Source organism: Ovis canadensis, chromosome 17 (genome assembly GCF_042477335.2).
Source record: "Ovis canadensis isolate MfBH-ARS-UI-01 breed Bighorn chromosome 17, ARS-UI_OviCan_v2, whole genome shotgun sequence".
Classification (NCBI taxonomy): Eukaryota; Metazoa; Chordata; class Mammalia; order Artiodactyla; family Bovidae; genus Ovis; species Ovis canadensis.
Genome location: NC_091261.1, coordinates 22,468,065 through 22,488,144, shown reverse-complemented (window position 1 = coordinate 22,488,144; position 20,080 = coordinate 22,468,065). Strand labels below are relative to the sequence as shown.

Here is a 20,080-nt window from a genome sequence, read left to right as displayed (position 1 = left end):
TTGCTCAGTCATGTCCAACTCTTTGCGATCCCATGGACTGTAGCACACCAGGCCTCCCTGTCCATCACCAACTCCCGGAGTTCACCCAAACTCATGTTCCCTGAGTTGGTAATGCCATCTAACCATCTCATCCTCTGTCATCCCCTTCTCCTCCTGCCTTCAATCTTTCCCTGCATTGGGGTCTTTTCCAGTGAGTCAGTTTTTCGCATCAGGTAGCCAAAGTATTGGAGTTTCAGCTTTAGCATCAGTCCTTCCAATGAATATTCAGAGCTGATCTCCTTTGGGATGGACTGGTTGGATCTCCTTGCAGTCCAAGGGACTCTCAAGAGTCTTCTCCAACACCACAGTTCAAAAGCATCAATTCTTTGGTGCTCAGCTTTCTTTATAGTCCAACTTTCATATCCATACATGACTACTGGAAAAACCATAGCTTTGATTAGACAGACCTTTGTTAGCAAAGTAATGTCTCTGCTTTTTAATAAGCTGTTTAAGTTGGTCATAGCTTTTCTTCCAAGGAGCAAGTGTCTTTTAATTTCATAGCTGCAGTCACCATCTGCAGTGATTTTGGAGCCCAACAAAATAAAGTCAGGTACTGTTCCTACTGTTTCCCCATCTATTTGCCATGAAGTGATGGGACTAGATGCCATGATCTTAGTTTTCTGAATATTGAGTTTTAAGCCAACTTTTTCACTCTCCTCTTTCACTTTCACCAAGAGGCTTTTTACTTCCTCTTCACTTTCTGCCATGAGGGTGATGTCATCTGCATATCTGAGTTTATTGATATTTCTCCTGGCAATCTTGATTCCAGCTTGTGCTTCATCCAGTCCAGGGTTTCTCATGATGTTCTCTGCATATAAGTTAAATAAGCAGGATGACAATATACAGCCTTGACATACTCCTCTCCCTAATCTTACTGGATTAGTATTCCGAAAAAGTCTTACACATGTTATTTTGTTTGTTTGTTTAATAAAAGATACTAGCTGGGTTGTGGGGGAGGACTTGTAAAATATGGAAATTTACTCTGTAGGTTAGGGAAGCCTGTTCTAAGCTACTGAGGGAGTTCTGGGCGCAGCCACATTTTGGTAACCCTTTTGGGCTTGTGAACTAATTCATGGTGTCCAATCTGTTTGTCTCATGGAGCCCATGGATCTATGCCCTTTGGAGAAGGTTACAGTCACTCTGCAGATGAAATTGTCTTTAAAATTCTTCCTTATCCCCTGCCCATCACCAGTCATAATGACTCCATGAAGGCTCTTTGGTAAAGGGAAAGAGGATATGAATAAAAATTCTTTTTTGAATAATTGAAATGATCAGTGGAAAATATAGTACAATTTGATGCCTTTTGTGAAGGTTTTTGGGGACAGGACTGGTTTTGTATCCTACTATGTTGTGGATATTTTCGGCAGCTAATCTACTTGTTTAAATGATATTTTACTTAAATTTTTAAATTATATTTTATATTGCAAATACAGTTCTTTTCAACAAATCTGCAATTACTTGGTCTTTACCCAAAGTGAGCACTTACAAAAGCACATAATAAAGTCCCTCTATTCTACCAAATCACACTTTGTCATTCTCTGTCCCCTATGTCAATCAAAGGTTCATTTATTCTGCCTTTAGCTAACAGAAGCTTACAGGAGGGTGAAATTTTTGTCTTAGAAGAGGTGTCTGTGTCTTAGATCCTGTAACACTGAACCAGGTTTAAAGATCTATTTAAACCTATCATCACTTTATTTGTAGCATCACAAATTTGGAATAGAACTCAAGTATAAGTTTTAATTTGATGAGGGTATGTGTGTAGCAAAAAAAGGAATCAAGTCTTGGCATAACAGTTTTCTTCTTTTTCCTTTCCCTCAAATAGCAAGACTATTGAGAATTCATCTGAAGTTCCAAACCGATATCCCATAGCAGCACTTAAATAATGTCTGTACACCATTTCCAGTTAGAACCAGTCTGTAACACAACGCACTTTATATTATAAAATACGAGTTACTTTCGTGATTTTAATTTTTTGTGTCAATTAACGTCGCTATGGAGACAGTCTCTTGCTTATAACGACTTCTGTCTTCACACATTTAAGCAAAATCCAAAAGTGGATTTAAAGATTCGAGGTTGCTTGCTTTATTTATTTATTTGCACTTACTTATCCAATTTCAGGACATCTCTAAGTATGCATAGTCATTACTTTAGCAGTGAATTCCAGTTTCCTATAACTTCAAGTTTTTTTTTTTTTTTAACATTTCTGCCTAAAAGAAATCCTGATTAAAAGATCACTTCCAGTGTTGCTTTTTTTTCTTCGAGGGAGTCGGGGAGGGAGGGGTAGTGGTGTTTGCTTTCTGTTAGAAGAGAGAAACAGTGCTTTCCGCTTTGACTCCAAGCATCAACTTCATCTTCGGGCAAATCAGGATTCTGGGATTTGCGCACTCCGGCGTGGTGAGGCTTTTCGGTCCTCGCGGGCTGCCGTAGTCACGGAAAGCAATGATTGGCTGAGTCCGAAAAGCGCCGCCGCCTCGGCGATTTCAGTTTCGGTTTCGCCGAGTGGGTCGGCGGAGGCCGGGCTTGTGGGGTCCCCGGAGTAGGGGTTCGGATCCCGGCCGCGAGGTGAGCTGCACGGCCGCGCGGGCCATCCGAGGCCTCAGTGTTCCCTCGCCCCGGGTAGAGTTCGGGAGCGGCAGCCCCGGGCCGGGAGCGAGCGCGCACTCCGGGGCCAGCGGGTGGCGGGTCCGCGCGAGGTGCGGCGCTCAGGCTCGGTCCTCGGCGCCTGCCGTTGCCGGGAGATCGGGGATCGGTGGCGCCGGGATTCCCGATCCCGACCCCGAGAAGCCCTCCCCGAGGACCGCCTCGATCGCGCAGGGAGGAACGGCACTGGCCGGGCTTCACCAAGCCGGCTCCCGAGACCGCTCCTGGTGACTGAGATTCCGCAGGCAGTCCCGACCTGCGCCTGGGGATTCGGCGGGAAGGTGGTACGCGGGGCCAGGCTTCTCCCGGAATTGTCTGGCCTCCGCTGCGTCGGCGTAGCTGCACCTGACCCCCGGGAATTAAAGGCTGCGCTAGCCTACCTTCCGGAGTTGTCAGATTGGGGATGCCCACGGCTGCATGGTGTTAAGTCTTATCGCGGCGGCATTCGTGTTGCAGGGATGTGCGCGCGTGGTCAGCGTGTATTACCGTGTCTGGAAGTGGGATGATGCAGATAATATTGAGAGCGATTTGTTCTGTTCTTTCCCCACCCATTATTAGAGAAAAAAATGTAAATACAGAAGAGTTTACTGAGGAAAATAATGTTCACGATACTACAGTCTCAGAATTTTATGCTTGTGTGGGCTGGTTTGTACTTGAGCTAAGGCTGTACCCATTGTATCACTTAACCGTATATTTAGTTTTTCATTTTCACTTAGAAATCATTCCTAATTATCACTTCTAATTTTGTTTCTTCTTTTTATTGGCTGCCTAAACCATCGTTTTGTAGGTCCTGTAAATTATTTATTACCGACAGCGAGGCGTTTAGGGTGTTTGTGGATTTTTGCTTCATTTTAATGTTCCAAACAATACTTTGATAAACCTTTCTTTAAAAAAATATTTAAGTTGATTGCATGCGTGCTTAGTCGCTAGGTCGAGTCAGACCCTTTGCGAACCCCTGCCCCTCGTTCCTTGGGGTTTTCCAGGCAAGAATACTGGAGTGGGTTGCCATTTTCTTCTCTTGGACTAATTCTGAGACGTGAAGTTATTAAAATAGATACTGTGATCCTTCATACACATGGCCAAATTGTTTGCCAAAAAAGTTTTAGTGGTTTCCATCATTTTGACTGTGCCTTTTTTGCCAAAAGTAATTCTTTTTTAGGATATCAACCAGCAAGGTTGAGCCTCTTTGGATTTGTGTGTGTGTGATAGTGATATGTGACGATTCCCCTTGCTTGATTTTGTGCACGTCAGAGGATGTTAGTATGTGTCTATGTGTATTGTTGGAGTTACTGCATCGGCCTTGACCCAATGTTAGAGCCGGATGATGCCTTAAATGATAGTCTGTCTTAAGTGATCTTCTGGCATAACTCCCTTATTTTGTAAATGAGGAACCCCCAGGGCCTGGAGAGGTGGAAAGGTGAATAATCCAAGCACACTGCTAATTAAGTAGCAGAGCTGGGATTAGAACTCAGGTTTCCCACATCCCAAGTGTGTAGTCTTTACACATGCGGTCTCTCACTGCGCAATGACATACTCAGGATTAGAATTTAAAGATACTTATGCCCCTTGGATTACTTGGTTGTTTTATTTACTTCTTTTTATTGTAGTTGATTTACAATATTGTGTTAGGTTCAGTTGTACAGCAAAGTAATTCGGCTATATACATGTATGTATGTAATAGGTGTGAATCTATCGTATAAGTGTCATATTTTACATGTATGTATATATTTCCATGGTCTACTGTTTTAGAATTGTGCCACATAACAGAGATTGTAATCCTGAGTGATCTGTAGCACTGAAAAATGGGAAAGGTGACTGTTTTCGTGGCCAGGACTAGAAATTCATTATTTAGAGTCGCTGTCCCGTCAAGGTTTTTTTGACGGTCGTTTTCAGATTCTTTATATGTTGGAATAAAATATCTAATAAGTTACGATTTATGCTCTGACACATAGTTAATACCTCGCTGTTGGTTTTCATCTGTTAGCCCTTGAAGATGTTCTGAGACTTGTGGGAATGGCAGTCCATTCCCGTATTCCTGCCCGGGAAATCCCATGCGCAGGGAAGCCTGAGGGACTGCAATCCGTGGGGTTGCCAAAGAGCTGGACACGACTTAGCGACTAGGGCAACAAGGACAACTCTCCACACAGAGGCAGGGGCTGGCTGTGCTAGACACCCCAGGATGGAGCCTGAAAGTTGGGCCCTTTCCCTAGCCAATAAAATTCCAGGTGTTCACAAAGCCAATCAGTATGTTGCAAATACACCCCTTTTTTTTCTTTTTTTCTGGCGAGAGGCGCTCCGGGTGTGCAGAGGGCCAAGTCAGCTTGGCTCCTAGGAGAGCAGGGAGGAAGGTAGCCCCTTGTGGGTGGGAAGGAGGGGTTGGTTTGAAGCCTTCAGAGAGGGTCATGTATCCCCTGTCTCGAAAGGGAAATCCATGGAGAGCTGTTTTTCACCGTGTCTCATGCCCCCCCCGACACTCACGTATTAGTCTACAGCTGTGTTTCCTTGGGTTGTAGTACTAGGTTTCATTGCAGTTTTTCCTTTTCAATCTTTTTTCCACCCTAAACTGTAAATGGGTGAAAGTTTACAGTGAACATTGCCACGAAACAAGGAGTTGGATGTCTTTGCTCAATGGCATAACTCAGTCATATTAAATATATATATATTTTTCCATCTGACCATTTTCCTATATCTCCACAGGCTAAGTTATAATCCTTTGTCACTTTAGGTATCCATCCTACCCCCAACCCAGTGCTGTGTGTGTTAGTTGCTCAGTCATGTCCAGCTCTTTGTGACCCCATGGACTGTAACCTGCTAGGTTCCTCCGTCCATGAAATTCTCCAGGCAAGAATACTGGAGTAGGTTGCCATTCCCTTCTCCAGGGGATCATCCCAACCCAGGGATCAAACCCAGATTCTTTGTCTTCTGAGCCACCATGGAAGGCCCCGCCCCTCCCCTGTGTTGCTACTCTCCAAACAGACCTCGCACTGTCTCTGGCCATTCCCCAGGTTTAACAAGAGAATCTTGACTTATTCAGAAGGGCAGCTGTACCTCTGAAAGTGTCCCGGCTTTAAAATCAAGCCTTAGCTCTGCCCACCACCTCCCAGGGTTACTCTGTGAACTGCTCAGGAATCTCACGTGGCCTGGCCCCTAGTGGGATGAATGTAGTTTGGTTCTTCACCCTGCCTCCCATTCTTCCACCTGAAAAATCCTCTGCCAGGGCAGTCAGCAGATGTTCTCATACCAGACCTCTCAGGAGCTTCTGCTGGGAAATATACTGCTTTTGATTTAATAGCCATTTATGAGAGTAGGTCGTTTAAAACAAGCCTGAGTAGGAGTCGGGAGGGAGAGGAGGCCTAGAGGGTGATTACAGCTTTAATTTTGAACAGAAATTTTATCAAGGTGACCCTGAAGCAAGGAAGCCTTTTTCCTCTTACGTGTTTATGGTTCAAGAGGCTTTTTTCTTCCTTCAGAAACAGAACTGTTCCTTCTGCCTTATCCAATTTAAAAGATGAAAACTTAAAATTACGTGAGCCAAGTCATGGGAAAAATTGTGGTGTCGAGACCAATTTACTCACACAAAATGGATTTATGGGCGAGTCGTTAAGTAACCAAGAGTACCACGGAAGCCTAATGAAGATGAATGTAAAAGATACACTTTCCTAAAGTGATGGATAAAATGTATTTGAAGCAACCATCCTCTTTACAAAGAACTTAAAAAAAAATTTTTTTTTAAGAGATTTAGCACAAAATTGATGTTCTGGGGAGTAAATGAGTACTAGTCTCTTCTTTCATATGACTGCCCGTCTTTTGAGGGAGAAAAGACTCATTAAAAAAAAAAAAAGTATATGAAAGAGAATAAATAATGACAGGTAACCAAATGGGGAGAGGAAATGGCAACCCACTCCAGTATTCTTGCCTGGGAAATCCCATGGGCAGAGGAGCCTGGTGGGCTACAGTCCACCGGGTCACAAAAGAGTTGGACACGACTTAGCGAGTAGACAACAGCCACCAGATGGTAAACTGTGATGCCAGGACTCAGTGAGAGGGCCTGTCTGCAATCTGTAGTCGATCAGATCTCTGCTTCAACGCTTCCCAGGGTCCCCATTGCTGACACAAGTATTTCCCATGCTGCCCAGTTTAGAAGAGTCCCCTAGGCTTTGGCAAAGATTCCTGGGTCGCGCCCCAGCACTACTGAGTCAGGATATCCACGCGATGTGGGTGGTCCACGTGTGGCCCTGACCTGCAGGCTCAGGGTGACAGCCTGACTTGCCCTGCTCCTGCCTTGGTGGCCCTGCTCCCGTCTGCAGCTGCTGCTTGTCCTCCAGGCGTAGGGGAGCATTTTCCCTTCAAACTCAGACACTGTCCGATGCCTTTGCTCAGATTTCTCTCCTTTTAGGCTGGTGAACTCCTTTTACTCCATACTCAGCTCAGGTTCACCCCTAGGAATCTTTGATCTGCCAGGCCTGGGCTAAATGAGTCTTCTCTGTGTGCTGTTCCCTGCATAATTTTATCCAAATACACATGACTTTGAAAAGCTTCTCCAGTACTTCCCAGGTGGTCCAGCAGTTAAGACTCTGGGCTCCCGATGCAGGGGGCTGGGATTCGATCCCAGGTCAGGGAACTAAATTCCATATACTGCAACTAAAGATCCCACATGCCACAGCTAAGACCCAGAGCAACCAAATAAATACATAAATAAAAAGAAATATTAAAAAAAAAAACCAGAAACCCTCCTTTTGCATGCTTCTGCCCCCTTTGGAGTGTCAACTCTTATTGGTGTCATGTCCCCAGTTGGTGCCGCATGAAGATCTGAAGTGTTGAATGCCTTCAGATCAGTGATCAGTGTTAATTGGGGTAAAGATGAGGCTTAATGACAGAGGTGTGATCTTTGGTGAACTTAGAAGAAGAATGTATCTGTGCTTTTTTTAAAGGCAAGGAAAGACAGTAACACTTTAAAAATAACTAATATCAGTTGGGCAAACTATCAGTCTAGGTTAAAATTTATCTTTAACTTTTTTTTTTTTAAAGAAGTGAAAAATCTTATTTGAGTCAAATTTGAGGATCATCTCAGAAAGCAATGAGAACTTTCTCTATTGACTTTCAACTTCAGACAAGGTAGTTAATAGCCGATTCTCATGTCAGACTGCATCTTAGTGAGGTTTTTAATAGAAAGTGAACAGCTAGTTTTCTCTCAATATTGTAGATGAAGAAGCTGGCATAATGGGACTTAGTATCTGACAGGAAATGAGCTTAAGACTCAATGAGTGAGTCTCTCTGGGGCCTTCAGCCTCTCAACCACAGAACAATGCATGTTCCATAGAGAAATAAGGCACTTTATAGATAAATGGAAAGATTTATTTCTTTTTACTAAACTCACTAAAGGTACTGAATCTGCTACAGTATTTATTTGTAATTTTTTTTTCTTGGGCTCAAAACAGCATAAATAACTTTGTTATGTGGCCTGAGTCATGAATGAATAGTGATTGTCCTGAATAGTGATTGAAATGTCAGTTATCTGTTGAGCCTGTGTAGCTAAAAAAATAAACTGGCAATTCAATGGAAAAGGTAAGATTTACTGAGCAAAATAATTAGTTGATCACATTTAAAAAATCCTTCACCCTTCATGGGGTGGAATGGATGATGGATGGACCAAGTACCAGCCCCAAATTCAAGAATAGTTTTTGAAATTTGTATTTTACTTAATTTGATATTTTTTTTCCTTGGTTAAAGAAAATTATTTTACTTCGGTTACAATAACTTTTTGCTCACGCTCTTAAACAAGAGGGTTTCCCTGGTAGCTCAGCTGGTAAGGAATCTGCTTGCAGTGCAGGAGATGTTGATTCCAGGGTCAGGAAGATCCCCTGGAGAAGGAATAGGCTACCCACTCCAGTATTCTTGGACTTCCCTGGTGGCTCAGATGGTAAAGAATCTGCCTGCAATGTGGGAGACTGGGTTCAATCCTGGGTTGGGAAGATTCCCCTGGAGGAGGACATGGCAACCCACTCCAGTATTCTTGCCTGGAGAACCCCCAGAGACAGAGGAGCCTGGCGGGCTACCATCCATGAGGTTGCAAAGAGTCAGACACGACTGAGAACTAAGCAAAATCACTTTGTGCTTATGCTCTTAAACAAGAGTTTAAGTTCTTCTAGATTCTAAAATCTGTAAGGTGAGAGCCTGTGTGTATGTTTTTTGAATTCTCTTGCAGAGTGTGTCCATGCACATAATTGCTAAACAAGGAAGAGTCAATAAAATCTAGCATTCTAGCTTGTCCAGACTGCTGCTGAGTCTACATAGATTCATGCTGAGAAAACCTCAGTGATCTTCAGCCTGAATTCAGATCATTTGAGTGGAGAGACTTGGAGTGAAATAAGTAGTGCTATTAATGGAAGAATGGTTAATGAAAAGTTTTGATTGAAAACACCAAACCCAACGGAAGTTCTTGAGGCAAGCCCTTCACGTATTGTACCCATGCTTTTTTCAGTGTGATGCTATATGGCTACTGAATACAAGTGATATTGAATATGACTGAAACAGAAAAATCAATTTCCCAAGTTTTGCTTAAGTAACTGCAGCTTTGTTATATTTGTTTACCGAAGTATTTTGAAAGCAAGAACTTGTAAAACAGGATGAATTCTGAAAGGCGCGATGGGTAGCTGTGTATGTCTGTGATTGATTTGGGTGTATAATGCTGTTTCCCTACCTCAGACCCCTGTTATACTTGATTTGTAAGATTTTTTTCTTTGTCATAGTGAGTTTATTTGCTATAATAGAATAAATAAAAATCTTTGGGTACATTAGCAGGTTTCAGGAGGCAACATAAAGATGTGGTTAAGACATGGGCTGGCCGTCTACTTACTGGCTATGTGACCTTGGACAGGCTGTTTGGCCCTTTCTGTCTCTAGTCATCTGTAAAATGAGGTTAAAACAACACCTACCTCTGAGCGCTAAGTGGATTAATACACGGGAAGTGCTTACATAAGTGCCGACCTGTAGTACATTCAAATATTAGCTTTCAATTATGATTATAATTCTCTCTAGAGATACTGTTTTGACATCAGTTGCTGTAAATACTGTATAAACAGTGGCTTTAAAACATGACTGATTCAAACTTGGACGTTGATTTTGCCACATTTGGGGCACTTTGTTTCATCTTGCTAGGCCTTTATTTTCATCAGCAAAATGGGGATTTTAAAACCTTCCCAGGGTTCTTGTGAAGATGAGATTTGATAGGTTCCAAAGGATCTTAGCAGAGCACCCAGCAAAAAACAAGCGTTGGGTGAGTGGTGGTCGTGTTGGGAATGGGTACATTGACTGTTCGGGGAACGGTGGTGACAAGTGATTAGGAACAGGGACTCTGGAAACCCGGGGCTCTTCTGTGATGAGGCTGTGGATGAGGTTTCGCTGAGGATCTGGCTTCTGGAAGGTACTGGAACCTGGTTAGCTGTCTTGTTACGGGCATGGTGGCGGAGTAAAGTTGATTCTGCACTTGTGGTCCGTCGACACTTGATTCCCTGTAAATACCCTAAGGGCTTCCTGGGTCTTTTTGCTGACTAACTTCTGGCATTACCTTCATTGCTCCTTATTAGATTTCTGATCACGATTGTTAAAATGAGTCTGCGGAAGCAAACACCCAGCGACTTCCTGAAGCAAATCATCGGGCGACCAGTTGTGGTGAAATTAAATTCGGGAGTGGATTATCGAGGTAAGATATCCATGCTTCATCCTTACTGGTATTTGCTAAAGAAGTAACAAAGTACTCAGTAGACCAAAAAAGCCTTGGTTGTCAACAGATTTTACGCCCGCTTCTTTTCCTACCCCCAAGACAGTTCATTTTAGAGAGAGAACTGACCACAGAGCCCGTGTCTGTGATTTCTGGCCCAATCTGGGGCTCCGGTCTCCGCTTTGGGATTGGTGTGCCTGCCTCCCTGGTGCTGGCCAGGCTTGAGTGACTGGATTCTGAAGAACTCCCTGGCCCAGTCACATTTGTTTGTGTGGAAGTAGCCAAGAGTGGCAAGCAGCTATTTAGGCAGTATCGTTTTAAAGCGTGAACTTCCCACTCGCATAATGTGTGAGGTGTCCAAACCCATCTTTTTGTTCTTGTAGGGAATGAAGTGCCCTTTTTAAGAGGCCCTGACACTACTGAAACTAACTTTGTGGAAGAAAGGTATCCAGTTTCACTTTCTGAAGTAACTAAATGCCTAATCTTCCAAAATTCAGATATGTTAAATTACTGGGAATATTTCACAATTGTAGATAGCTAATTCATTAGCAGAGTTTTAAAGCCTTTTCTTGATCACTCTCCTGAATAATGATCCTAGTCTCTTGAGATTTTTCTACTTTTCAGACATGCAAACTTAATTTTATTGAGAGATTACTATGGGTCCAGTGTGCATGAATCACTTTGATTTTTATCTTGTCATCACGTAAATCCTTTTGAGATCTCTGTTGATTATCCCTACCTAGTAAGGGAGGAGCTAGGGCTCAGACTCAAGTTCGACTCAAAAGCCTTGTTAAGAAATACTCTGCTGTCTGTGTATTAGTGTCTGGACATTAATAACATACCTCCAATGTAATTTGATTTTTGTAGTGGCATTAGAGGCTTTGTACTGAATGGTGGTGGTTTAGTCACTAAGCTGTATCTGACTCTTGGGACCCTATGGACTGTAGCCCTCCAGGCTCCTCTGTCCGTGGGACTCTCCAGGCAAGAATACTGGAGTGAGTTGCCATTTCCTTCTTCAGGAGATCTTCCTGACCCAGGGGGCAAACCTGTGTCCCCTGTGTTGGTAGGCGGGTTCTTTACCCTGGGAAGCCTGTACATAGAAGAAGGCTAAATCTCCCCAAATTCTGCCATCCAGAGATAATCAGCCTTACCCACTTGGATCTGTCTCCATATAAGCACAATTTTACGTAAGTGGGATCAGTTGTATGTGCATTCTGTTTTGTTTGTTTGTTTTTTTTTTTTTAACATTAGAAAAATGCCTTCAGTTCTCTCATGATATAGACTGTTGAATGGCTGCAGAGGAGTGCCATGAGTGTTTGGACCACGGTTTTATTTTTGTGGGCTAGGGCTAGGGTCTCAGAGTCAGAGAGGGCACCAGCTGGCCCCTATCAGGGCAGATGGTTTATTCTTGTCTATGTTCTCCTCAATTCTTGGGTTAGCCTTGCTTTTGACTTTTCCATTCTAGCTGGCCACAAGTAACAACTCATTTCATTTATATTTCTTTGATTAGTAAGTTACAGCAACCTTTCATGTGGGTAGTAACTGTAATTTTTCTCCTTTTATGAATGTCTGGCCATGGCTTCTATATATTAAAAGAAAATGTACACTATTGAGGGTATCCTGTAAAGAATGTGGTTAAATAAAAATACTGGGGGGAAAAAGCCAGCTCTCTGTATCAGTTTCCCTTCAATCTTATATTTAAAATACAGGAGAGAATCATGTTTCCAACCTCTAGGAACCTTTTTCTTAAAAAAAAAAAAATAACCCTTTGCCTTGAGAATATTTTTATGAGAAGGGAAGATTTTATTTTAAATGCTTTTGATTAATTTTCAAACATTTACGTAGCTTGTCTCAGAAGTTTCTTGCTCACTTATGACTGTGGTTTAGATATAATACAGCAGGAAAGAAACCATAAAGTTGTAGCTTCGGCTTTCTTCTGATAGGAAGTAATTATTAACTATTCACAGTCCATGCTGATGCTTTGCAAGTTTACAGCCTGTAGGAGGGTTTCTTAGCTTACTGTCTTGGGCTCTTATCACAGACACACAGTTTTGAAAAGAAACTTTTTGTTGAGAGGATAATGGGGGCAAAGGCAGAGAGTGAGGAGCATATTAATGAAGTTGAGACTAAATGGAGCTGTCGACTTGGTTAATCGAATCAAATTTGTAGTATTTGTTTCTACTTAAATTGTCTTTCTGGAAAATGCTACTTGAAATTAGAAACTCAGAGTCAGTGGTTTACATATCTTGCTGCTGCTACTGCTAAGTCGCGTCAGTCATGTCCAACTGTGCGACCCCATAGACGGCAGCCCACCAGCCCACCAGGCTCCCCCGTCCCTGGGATTCTCCAGGCAAGAACCCTGGAGTGGGTTGCCATTTCCTTCTCCAATGCATAAAAGTGAAAGTGAAGTCACTCAGTCGTGTCCCACTCTTTGCGACCCCATGGACTGCAGCCTACCAGGCTCCTCCGTCCATGGGATTTTTCTAGGCAACAGTACTGGAGTGAGTTGCCATTTAAATGAAGGATCATCAGATCAAATCTTGCAAAATTGATGCCATGTTAACATAATTGAAAAGATTCCTTTGAACAATTTCCTAAAAAGCCTGGGATGTTTTTGGCAGTTTTTCTGTATTTGTCTGGATTGAGAAAGATTCTGTGTGGAGCGACACGGAGAGGAATGTGCTGTGAAGCGGCGTGGTGCCTGTGTGCTCACGTCGCGCTTCACTGGGAGTCCCAGCTTGAAGGTGTTTTCTCAGGACACCTGTTGTCTCCTCTTCTCCATTATTTTAACACGTTGTGGAGACTTCCTTTTAACCCTGCACAAGATGTTGTGACAGACGAGATAAACCGGCCCAACCCGTATTTCCCTTAGTGGCTGAAGTCAGAAATGACATGCCAGGGGACGCGAGGAGGCGTGGCTCGCGCTCATGTGTTCGTGCCTAACTGCCTGTCAAAGAATGGGATCTTACTTGGAATATTCTTTCTGTGTTGCTTTTGTGAAGGTTTTGAAAGTTTGCCATTGTTGCCACGCATCCATCGAGGAAGGCACCAGCTCCTTGTTTTTCCTGCCAGCCGTTGTGGGTATGCGACAGCCTTCTTGCTGTACGGGCCTTAGCATCCATTCAGGCCGACAGGGAGCAAAGACTTTTTGTGCTTCCCTCTACTGAGTTGCATTTACAGTGTGAACTTTTATATTAAGCATGTAAGAACTAATGAATGAAGAGATTGTCAGCTCTCAGGTATAGCCTGTAATTTTCAACTCTTTTGCTTTGTGTGTCTTCTCTTTGAATCCGTCTGCAGGGGTCCTGGCTTGCCTGGATGGCTACATGAATATAGCCTTGGAGCAGACAGAGGAGTATGTAAATGGACAGCTGAAGAATAAGTACGGGGATGCATTTATCCGAGGAAACAATGGTAACAGTCCTTCACTCTGCAGTTATATAGCATCCACAATAGGCCTCTGTTTATAATCAGATCACCAGCAGGTTTTCTGGATAATTCGGTTTTAGTTTTGCTTTGTTGGTTTTTAAATTCTAATTTCCTCTCAAGTCTTCGCTGTGGCCTTTTTTTCTTTTAGATGCTTCATGGCATTTTGGAACTAGAAGTTCTCTTCTTCCCTCCCTTTGCTTGCCGAGGGCCTTGGTTCACTGGTGCTCAGCTCTGTTCTCGGATACAATGTGTTATATTCCCCCCACGACGTCTCTCACCTGGCAATTGGAACTCTGGCTCTGAGAATGGCTGCTATTTCCCTGCTCCCTTTGGTTTGCATCATTTGACAGTTAACTTGTCCTCTTTCTCTGTTAAGCCTGGAAATGCTTTTCTTGTGGGAGATTTGTATCCCTTAGTTTGGCAAAGATGACAGAAGAGGAAATACGGCTCTGAAGGTACTCAAGGGAAGGCATCAAAACTGGGGGGATTTATCCTTTGACCCCCTGCTTTTTGGTCTCATCTCCCAAATGGAGTTCTGCGACTCTTGATTTCTGCTTTTTTATTATTGTGCATCCTCCAGTTCTGGATAAGTTCTTCCACCTCCTTACAATTGGTTCTCTTTGCTATGAGCTAAACATCCTGACTTTTATGGTAGATATTCTATCTCCTGTCTATACAGTACCATATAGCTCCACATTATATCTTCATTTTATTTAAAAATTTGTTATTAAAGTGGTTGACTTACAGTATTGTGTTTCTGGTGTACTGCAATGTGATTCAGTTATACACACACACACACATACACACACATATATATAACTGAATGTGTATATATTATTTTCAGATGTTTTTCCATTATAGTTTATAAAATTGAATAGAATTCCCTGTCCTTTGCAGTAGAACCTTGTGGTTTATCTGCATTTGTTGTTGATCAGTGGCTCAGTTGTCTTTTTTGCGACTTCATGGACTGCGGCACACCAGACTTCCCTGTCCTTCACCATCTCCTGGAGTTTGGTTAAACTCATGTCCATTGAGTTGGTGATGCTGTCTAGTCATCTCGTCCTCTGCTTCCCCCTTCTCCTTTTGCCTTCAATCTTTCCCAGCATCAGGATCTTTTCCAATGACTCAGCTCTTCACATCAGGTGGCCAGAGTTTTGGAGCTTCAGCTTCAGTATCAGTCCTTCCAGTGAATATTCAGGGTTGATTTCCTTTAGAATTGATTGGTTTGATCTCCTTGCAGTCCAAGGGACTCTCAAGAGTCTTCTCCAACACCACAGTTCTAAAGCATCAGTTCTTCGGTGCTCAGCCTTCTTTATGGTCCAACCATTCATGACTACTGGAAAAGCATCACTTTGACTATAGGGACCTTTATACAAATAAAAACTATATGTAGAGATACCTACATAAGGATAAAACTATATATCTCTATATAGTTTTTATCTGTGTATAGTAGTTTATATCTGCTATTCCTAAACCCCTAATTTATCTGTTCCCACTTCCTCTGTGGTAATCATGAGCTTGTTTTCGGCATCTGTGAGTCTGCTTCTGTTTGTAAGTAAGTTCATCTGTATCATTTTTTAAGATTCCACATGCAAGCAATACCACTTGATATTTCTTTTTCTCTGTCTGACTTACTTCGCTTAGTGTGATAATTTCTGGGTCCATGCATGTTGCTGCAAGTGGCATTCTTTTGTTCTTTTTTATGGCTGAGTAATATTCCATTGTATAATATTCCGTGCACTCTTCTTTATCCATCTGTCTGTCATCTATCAGTGGACACTTAATGTTGCTTTTATGTCTTGACTCTTGTAAATAGTTTTTCTGTGAACATTTGGGTCACATAGTATCTTTATATCCCTTTTTAGTTCTTCCAGTGTGAAGAAGAATAGGCCTCCTATCTTTAATATTGTTTTTGTTTGACTCTTTTCACTCACGGAGAAATGTTAATGATCTTTCCTCATCTCAAGACAGCTGATAACAGCAGTCAGCTGTGGGTTCTGTGAGAGGTGATAAGGTGGATCCTGTCACATAACACTCTGCATCTCAAACTTGGCCAGTTTCCTTGGGGTGTTTCCACTGTCCTTCTGACGCTTTCCTTTATATAACCTTTTCCATGGGGTAGACTCCATAATTCACATCCTAGGCTCTTAAAGAGGATCCTGGCCTACTTGATTAATCTGTACCATATCCTTTGATCAAGATATCTGTTAACGTTCACTTTGTACAAAGCTGTCAGAATCGGGGTAGGCATGGGGGTGGAAAAGGTGGTAACCCCTGGTGGAAACTTGCCTCCCGAGAGCCAGTCGTCCAGTGCGGTCTGGTTCTGGAGTGCCGCACATACCCTGAAGAGTTTGTGTGGGTGGTCATGAGAAGACTAGCTGAGTAAGACTTTGGATAACACCAAAGGTTGACCCTTTACAGGGAACTCAGAAGAAGGACTTTGGTGTCTTTAACAAAAACTTAAAACTCCTCAGCTGTTGTTTACTCTGATGTAATTTTTTAAAAGTAAACAGGAAGTTTGGTGATTATATTGAAGAGATGGATGAAACTAACTGTTTTTAGTCTGAAGTCTGGCCTGGTAGATTTACTAATATGCTTTGACTATAAGCATAATTATTATACCTGCAATTTATAAACCGTTCTAAGATTCCAGAAACTTGCACATACATTTTATTTTATCCCCTTGTTCATGATTTGCAAGTCTAGCCAGACGTATGGCTAAGACCAGAACACAGTCCTCTGAGACATCAAACCCAGGTCTCAAATCATAAAATTAGCCTTACAGTAGTTCTAGAACTTATTGTGTGGTTTGAAGATTACTTTGAAATTTGCAGAGGTATCAGGCTGAAGTCTGTGCGCCGTTAAAACTGGCTGTTATGAGACTTAAGAGCAGTTTTTTTCAGTTTGTTCATTTTTTTCTTTTCAGTGTTGTATATAAGTACACAGAAGAGGAGGATGTGAAGACACCAAGACACAGTACTTTTCATACCGAGATATATTTTTTATCAAGTTTTTTGTTTCTTGTGTCATATAATTTTTCCTATTTTGTAATAGTTGGTGATTTTCCACTGACACATAATTGAGATAAACGTGTAAAATTGTGGATTTAATTGTAAAGAGTTCTTTCATATTTAAGTTGCAGTCATTTTTTCCCCTTTTACCTCTATGTCAGTGTGCAGAAAGCAAAAAGATTTTTTTTTTTTTTAAGTGGAAAGAAAATTTTTTCTCCCTACATGGAGGTTTTCAAGCAATGCCATTTGATCTGACTGCTTTGCTTGTGGGACTGACCGAAATGATGGACGTGAGGCTAATTAAAACACTGTAGAGATGACCTTCTCGTGTCCTCTCATGTTTTCCGTGCAGGGGGCTCGAGGGAAGGTGTGCCACCAGGCGTCCGGTTTCAGGTCTGAGGCTGCATAGTTTCCCCAAGACCAGATGCTCAGCCTCTGGCTCCACCACCTTGATAGGAGATAGAATGGGGGGTCTCATAGTGGCCCTTCCACGAAAGGAGTGGGGCGGTTCTGAGGGTTGCAGCCTACCAGGTAGGTGGAAGCACTCCTTTGACGCCAAGCCTGTGCACAGTCATTTTGCATCTTTTGGATGCGGTTCACCGGGTGGATTTTCTTGCTCCCTTTTCGGAAGCTGGACATCCACACCGTCCTCTCATTTGGGGAACGTGGCGGGGAGGAGCCAGTCCTGTGCAATCTGACCTGTCATTTGCATGAAAGGGAGGCCTGGAGTTTAAACTCATTTCAGGTTCCAGTTGCTCCACTGTGAGGGGCAGAATTTCTCGGAGCCCTTGCTTAGGGAGGGGCTCCTGGGAAGCCTTTCTCTCCAGCTCCAGCCAAGTACCTCGTCCGGGAGCAGAGCTCGCTCAAGCAACCACGTCACTTGGCACAGGGCCGCTCCTCTTCATGTGGCTCCCGCGGAGAGGGTTTCCCACTCTATTCATGCGGTTCCCTCAACCCTGCTGTATTCCCTGAACCATTTAGGCTGGCTCTCAGAACAACAAATATATCTGGGCCCTGCGGCTGAAGGGACCCGAGACAATGGTGTGGCTGTCATGTTGGTCTTCCTCCTGCAGCCGTCTGCCTTCTGAGCTGCAGGCCTGTGCCAGGAGCCCCCTGGGAAGTTGCACCCGTTTCCTGGCTGAAGGATGCGGTGGCAGGATGAGGAAGGAGAGGAGAGAAGAGTCTGGAGAGGCATGTGTGATGTTTTGTCTGGTTTTAGCTTCAAGATCACAGAGTAATTGGAAACAATTATTTTTTAATTAATAACCCCGGGAAAGCGAACAGCAACGTATCACAAGGTCTTACTGTGTGCACACCAAAAATAAAACCATGCTTCAATAATTTATCACTCCCTGACAGGGGCTTGAAAAGGGTTCGGTCTCTAAGTACAAATCACCAATTTGCTCCTTTATAAATGACGTCGTCTAAGGGGAAAATGAATGTCCCTCCAAGTGGAGCACATGTGTTCTCATTTGTTTTGTAGAAGATGGGGCTGCCAGGTTCCCTCACCCCTTCATGCGCTCACATCAGCTGCTTCTAAAAGCAATTTTGTTGTTATCGCCTGCCAGTCTGTAGCATCCTGTTTTTACTAGCTTCTTACCTGACCTCCCTTTTGGTATTATGTCTTTATTTCCCCCTTGCCATCTCTCTCTGTTCTAATAGCTCTATGGTGGAGTAGTGTTTTCAACCATGGAACTACTTTTAATCAAGATCAACTTTGGGAAATGCTGCCGTTTTTATGGTAATAAAGGACTGTGTTATTCACTTGTACCAATGCAAGTTGTCCCCTGTGTATACCTTCATATCTTAGAACTGTGAAACAAAGTGTAAATGCTAAAATTACTTTTTTCTTGACTGTGGTCTCCTAGAGGTCAGTGAATGATTTCCAGTTACATTGTGGCAAAGACATTTGTTCTGGGTTGAAGAATTTTTCACTTGAGCAAATACATTTTTCCCTGTCTCTCCAGCAACCAGCTCTTTATCTTGGGTTGTGACACTAGTGTTTAGTGAGGAACAGAAAATTGTGCTTGACTTTTTTTTTTTTTTTAAGACTTTCTGACTTCATGTTCTGTTTTGGTCTTGTGAGCTGTTCTTCGGCTAATCTTCCAACAAGTTGAATTGATTCTTACTTCAAAACTGTTTATCCCCAAACAGAGCTGTTGACAAGTACAAATACAGATGGCAGGCATGTGCTGCGATCTCCACGTTCACGTCTCAGCATTCAGGAAGGGAATGCTTATTGAGATGCTTTGCATCTTCAGCCTTTTTATGCAGGGCGATGTGGAGTGCTTGCTGGGAGAGCTTCATTATGTGACAAATAGTCGACGTTGAGGGACTTGTGTGAGGTCTGAGAATGCGGCAGTGATGACTTGCTGTGTGTGGTTTGTCACCGTGAGGGCCGTAACAAGTCTGTAAGAATAGAAGCGGCCTCTGAGGGGAAACACCGTCCTTGATAATCACACTGACTCACGAGTGACCTCAGTGCAGCATTCCAGGCCACAGGGCCAGTCTGTCCTGTTACTGTGGGCGGCCGCTGACCTTTGTCCTCAGGAAATGATCCTCAAAGTATGGGCCAGCTCTCCTATTCAGAGGCAAACCCCAGCTCGTTCTGTGGCCAGGACCGTTCTCCACTGCATTAACCCATCTCTCCACTAAAATAAATTGTTGGGAAAAGGAAGACAAACTACAGGCTTTGCCTCCCGTGGCCTTGTTTCTGGAGCCCCTGCACTCCACAGCCTGTCTCTGACTGCCTTTACTAAGACGGCCCCAGTCATCGCTGAGCCGAACTCCGTCTGAGAGCTAATAGCCTTGAGGGACTTCCCTGGTGGTCCAGTGGTGAAGAATTCACCCTCCAGTGCAGGGGACGTGGGTTCAATCCCTGGGCACAGAACTAGGATCTCACACGCCACAGGGCAACAAAGCCTGCAAGCTGCAATGAAAGATCCTGTGTGCTGAAACTAAGTCCTGACACAGCTATAGATAAATAAGTAAATATTTTTTAAAAGTTGGAGTTAGGCTTAACCTCCAGGGTCTGAATATCCGGCAGCTAGTTTTATTCCAGTTTGTGCAAGGACATGGCAGTGCACCCAGGCGTGTCTCTAAACTGAGCAGCTTCAACTCCCCCATTGGAGGCCAGTTAGCCGCAGTGGGGGTGAGACTGCAGAAGTGGGTGGGCAAGCAGGGCACAGGCCAAGGGTTGGGATGCTGGCTGTGACCCCCTCTCTCAGCCTGATTCCCTCGT

At 43.3% G+C, this 20,080-nt stretch overlaps 1 protein-coding gene across 1 annotated transcript; it reads left to right on the top strand.

Moving 5' to 3' along the window:
• Nucleotides 1-2,468: 2,468 nt before the first annotated feature.
• LSM6 (LSM6 homolog, U6 small nuclear RNA and mRNA degradation associated) lies at nt 2,469-17,159 on the top strand. Its single transcript, XM_069558004.1, has 4 exons — nt 2,469-2,601; nt 10,266-10,381; nt 13,700-13,813; nt 16,755-17,159. The coding sequence occupies exons 2-4, from the start codon at nt 10,288-10,290 to the stop codon at nt 16,787-16,789; spliced, it is 243 nt and encodes an 80-aa protein (XP_069414105.1). The 5' UTR covers nt 2,469-2,601; nt 10,266-10,287; the 3' UTR covers nt 16,790-17,159.
• Nucleotides 17,160-20,080: the final 2,921 nt, after the last annotated feature.

Coding starts and splice junctions, on each gene's coding strand:
- LSM6 (XM_069558004.1), top strand. CDS start 10,288: ATGAGTCTGCGGAAGCAAACACCCAGCGACTTCCTGAAGCAAATCATC. Junction 10,382..13,699: donor TTCGGGAGTGGATTATCGAG/GTAAGATATCCA, acceptor ATCCGTCTGCAG/GGGTCCTGGCTTGCCTGGAT. Junction 13,814..16,754: donor ATTTATCCGAGGAAACAATG/GTAACAGTCCTT, acceptor TTTTCTTTTCAG/TGTTGTATATAAGTACACAG.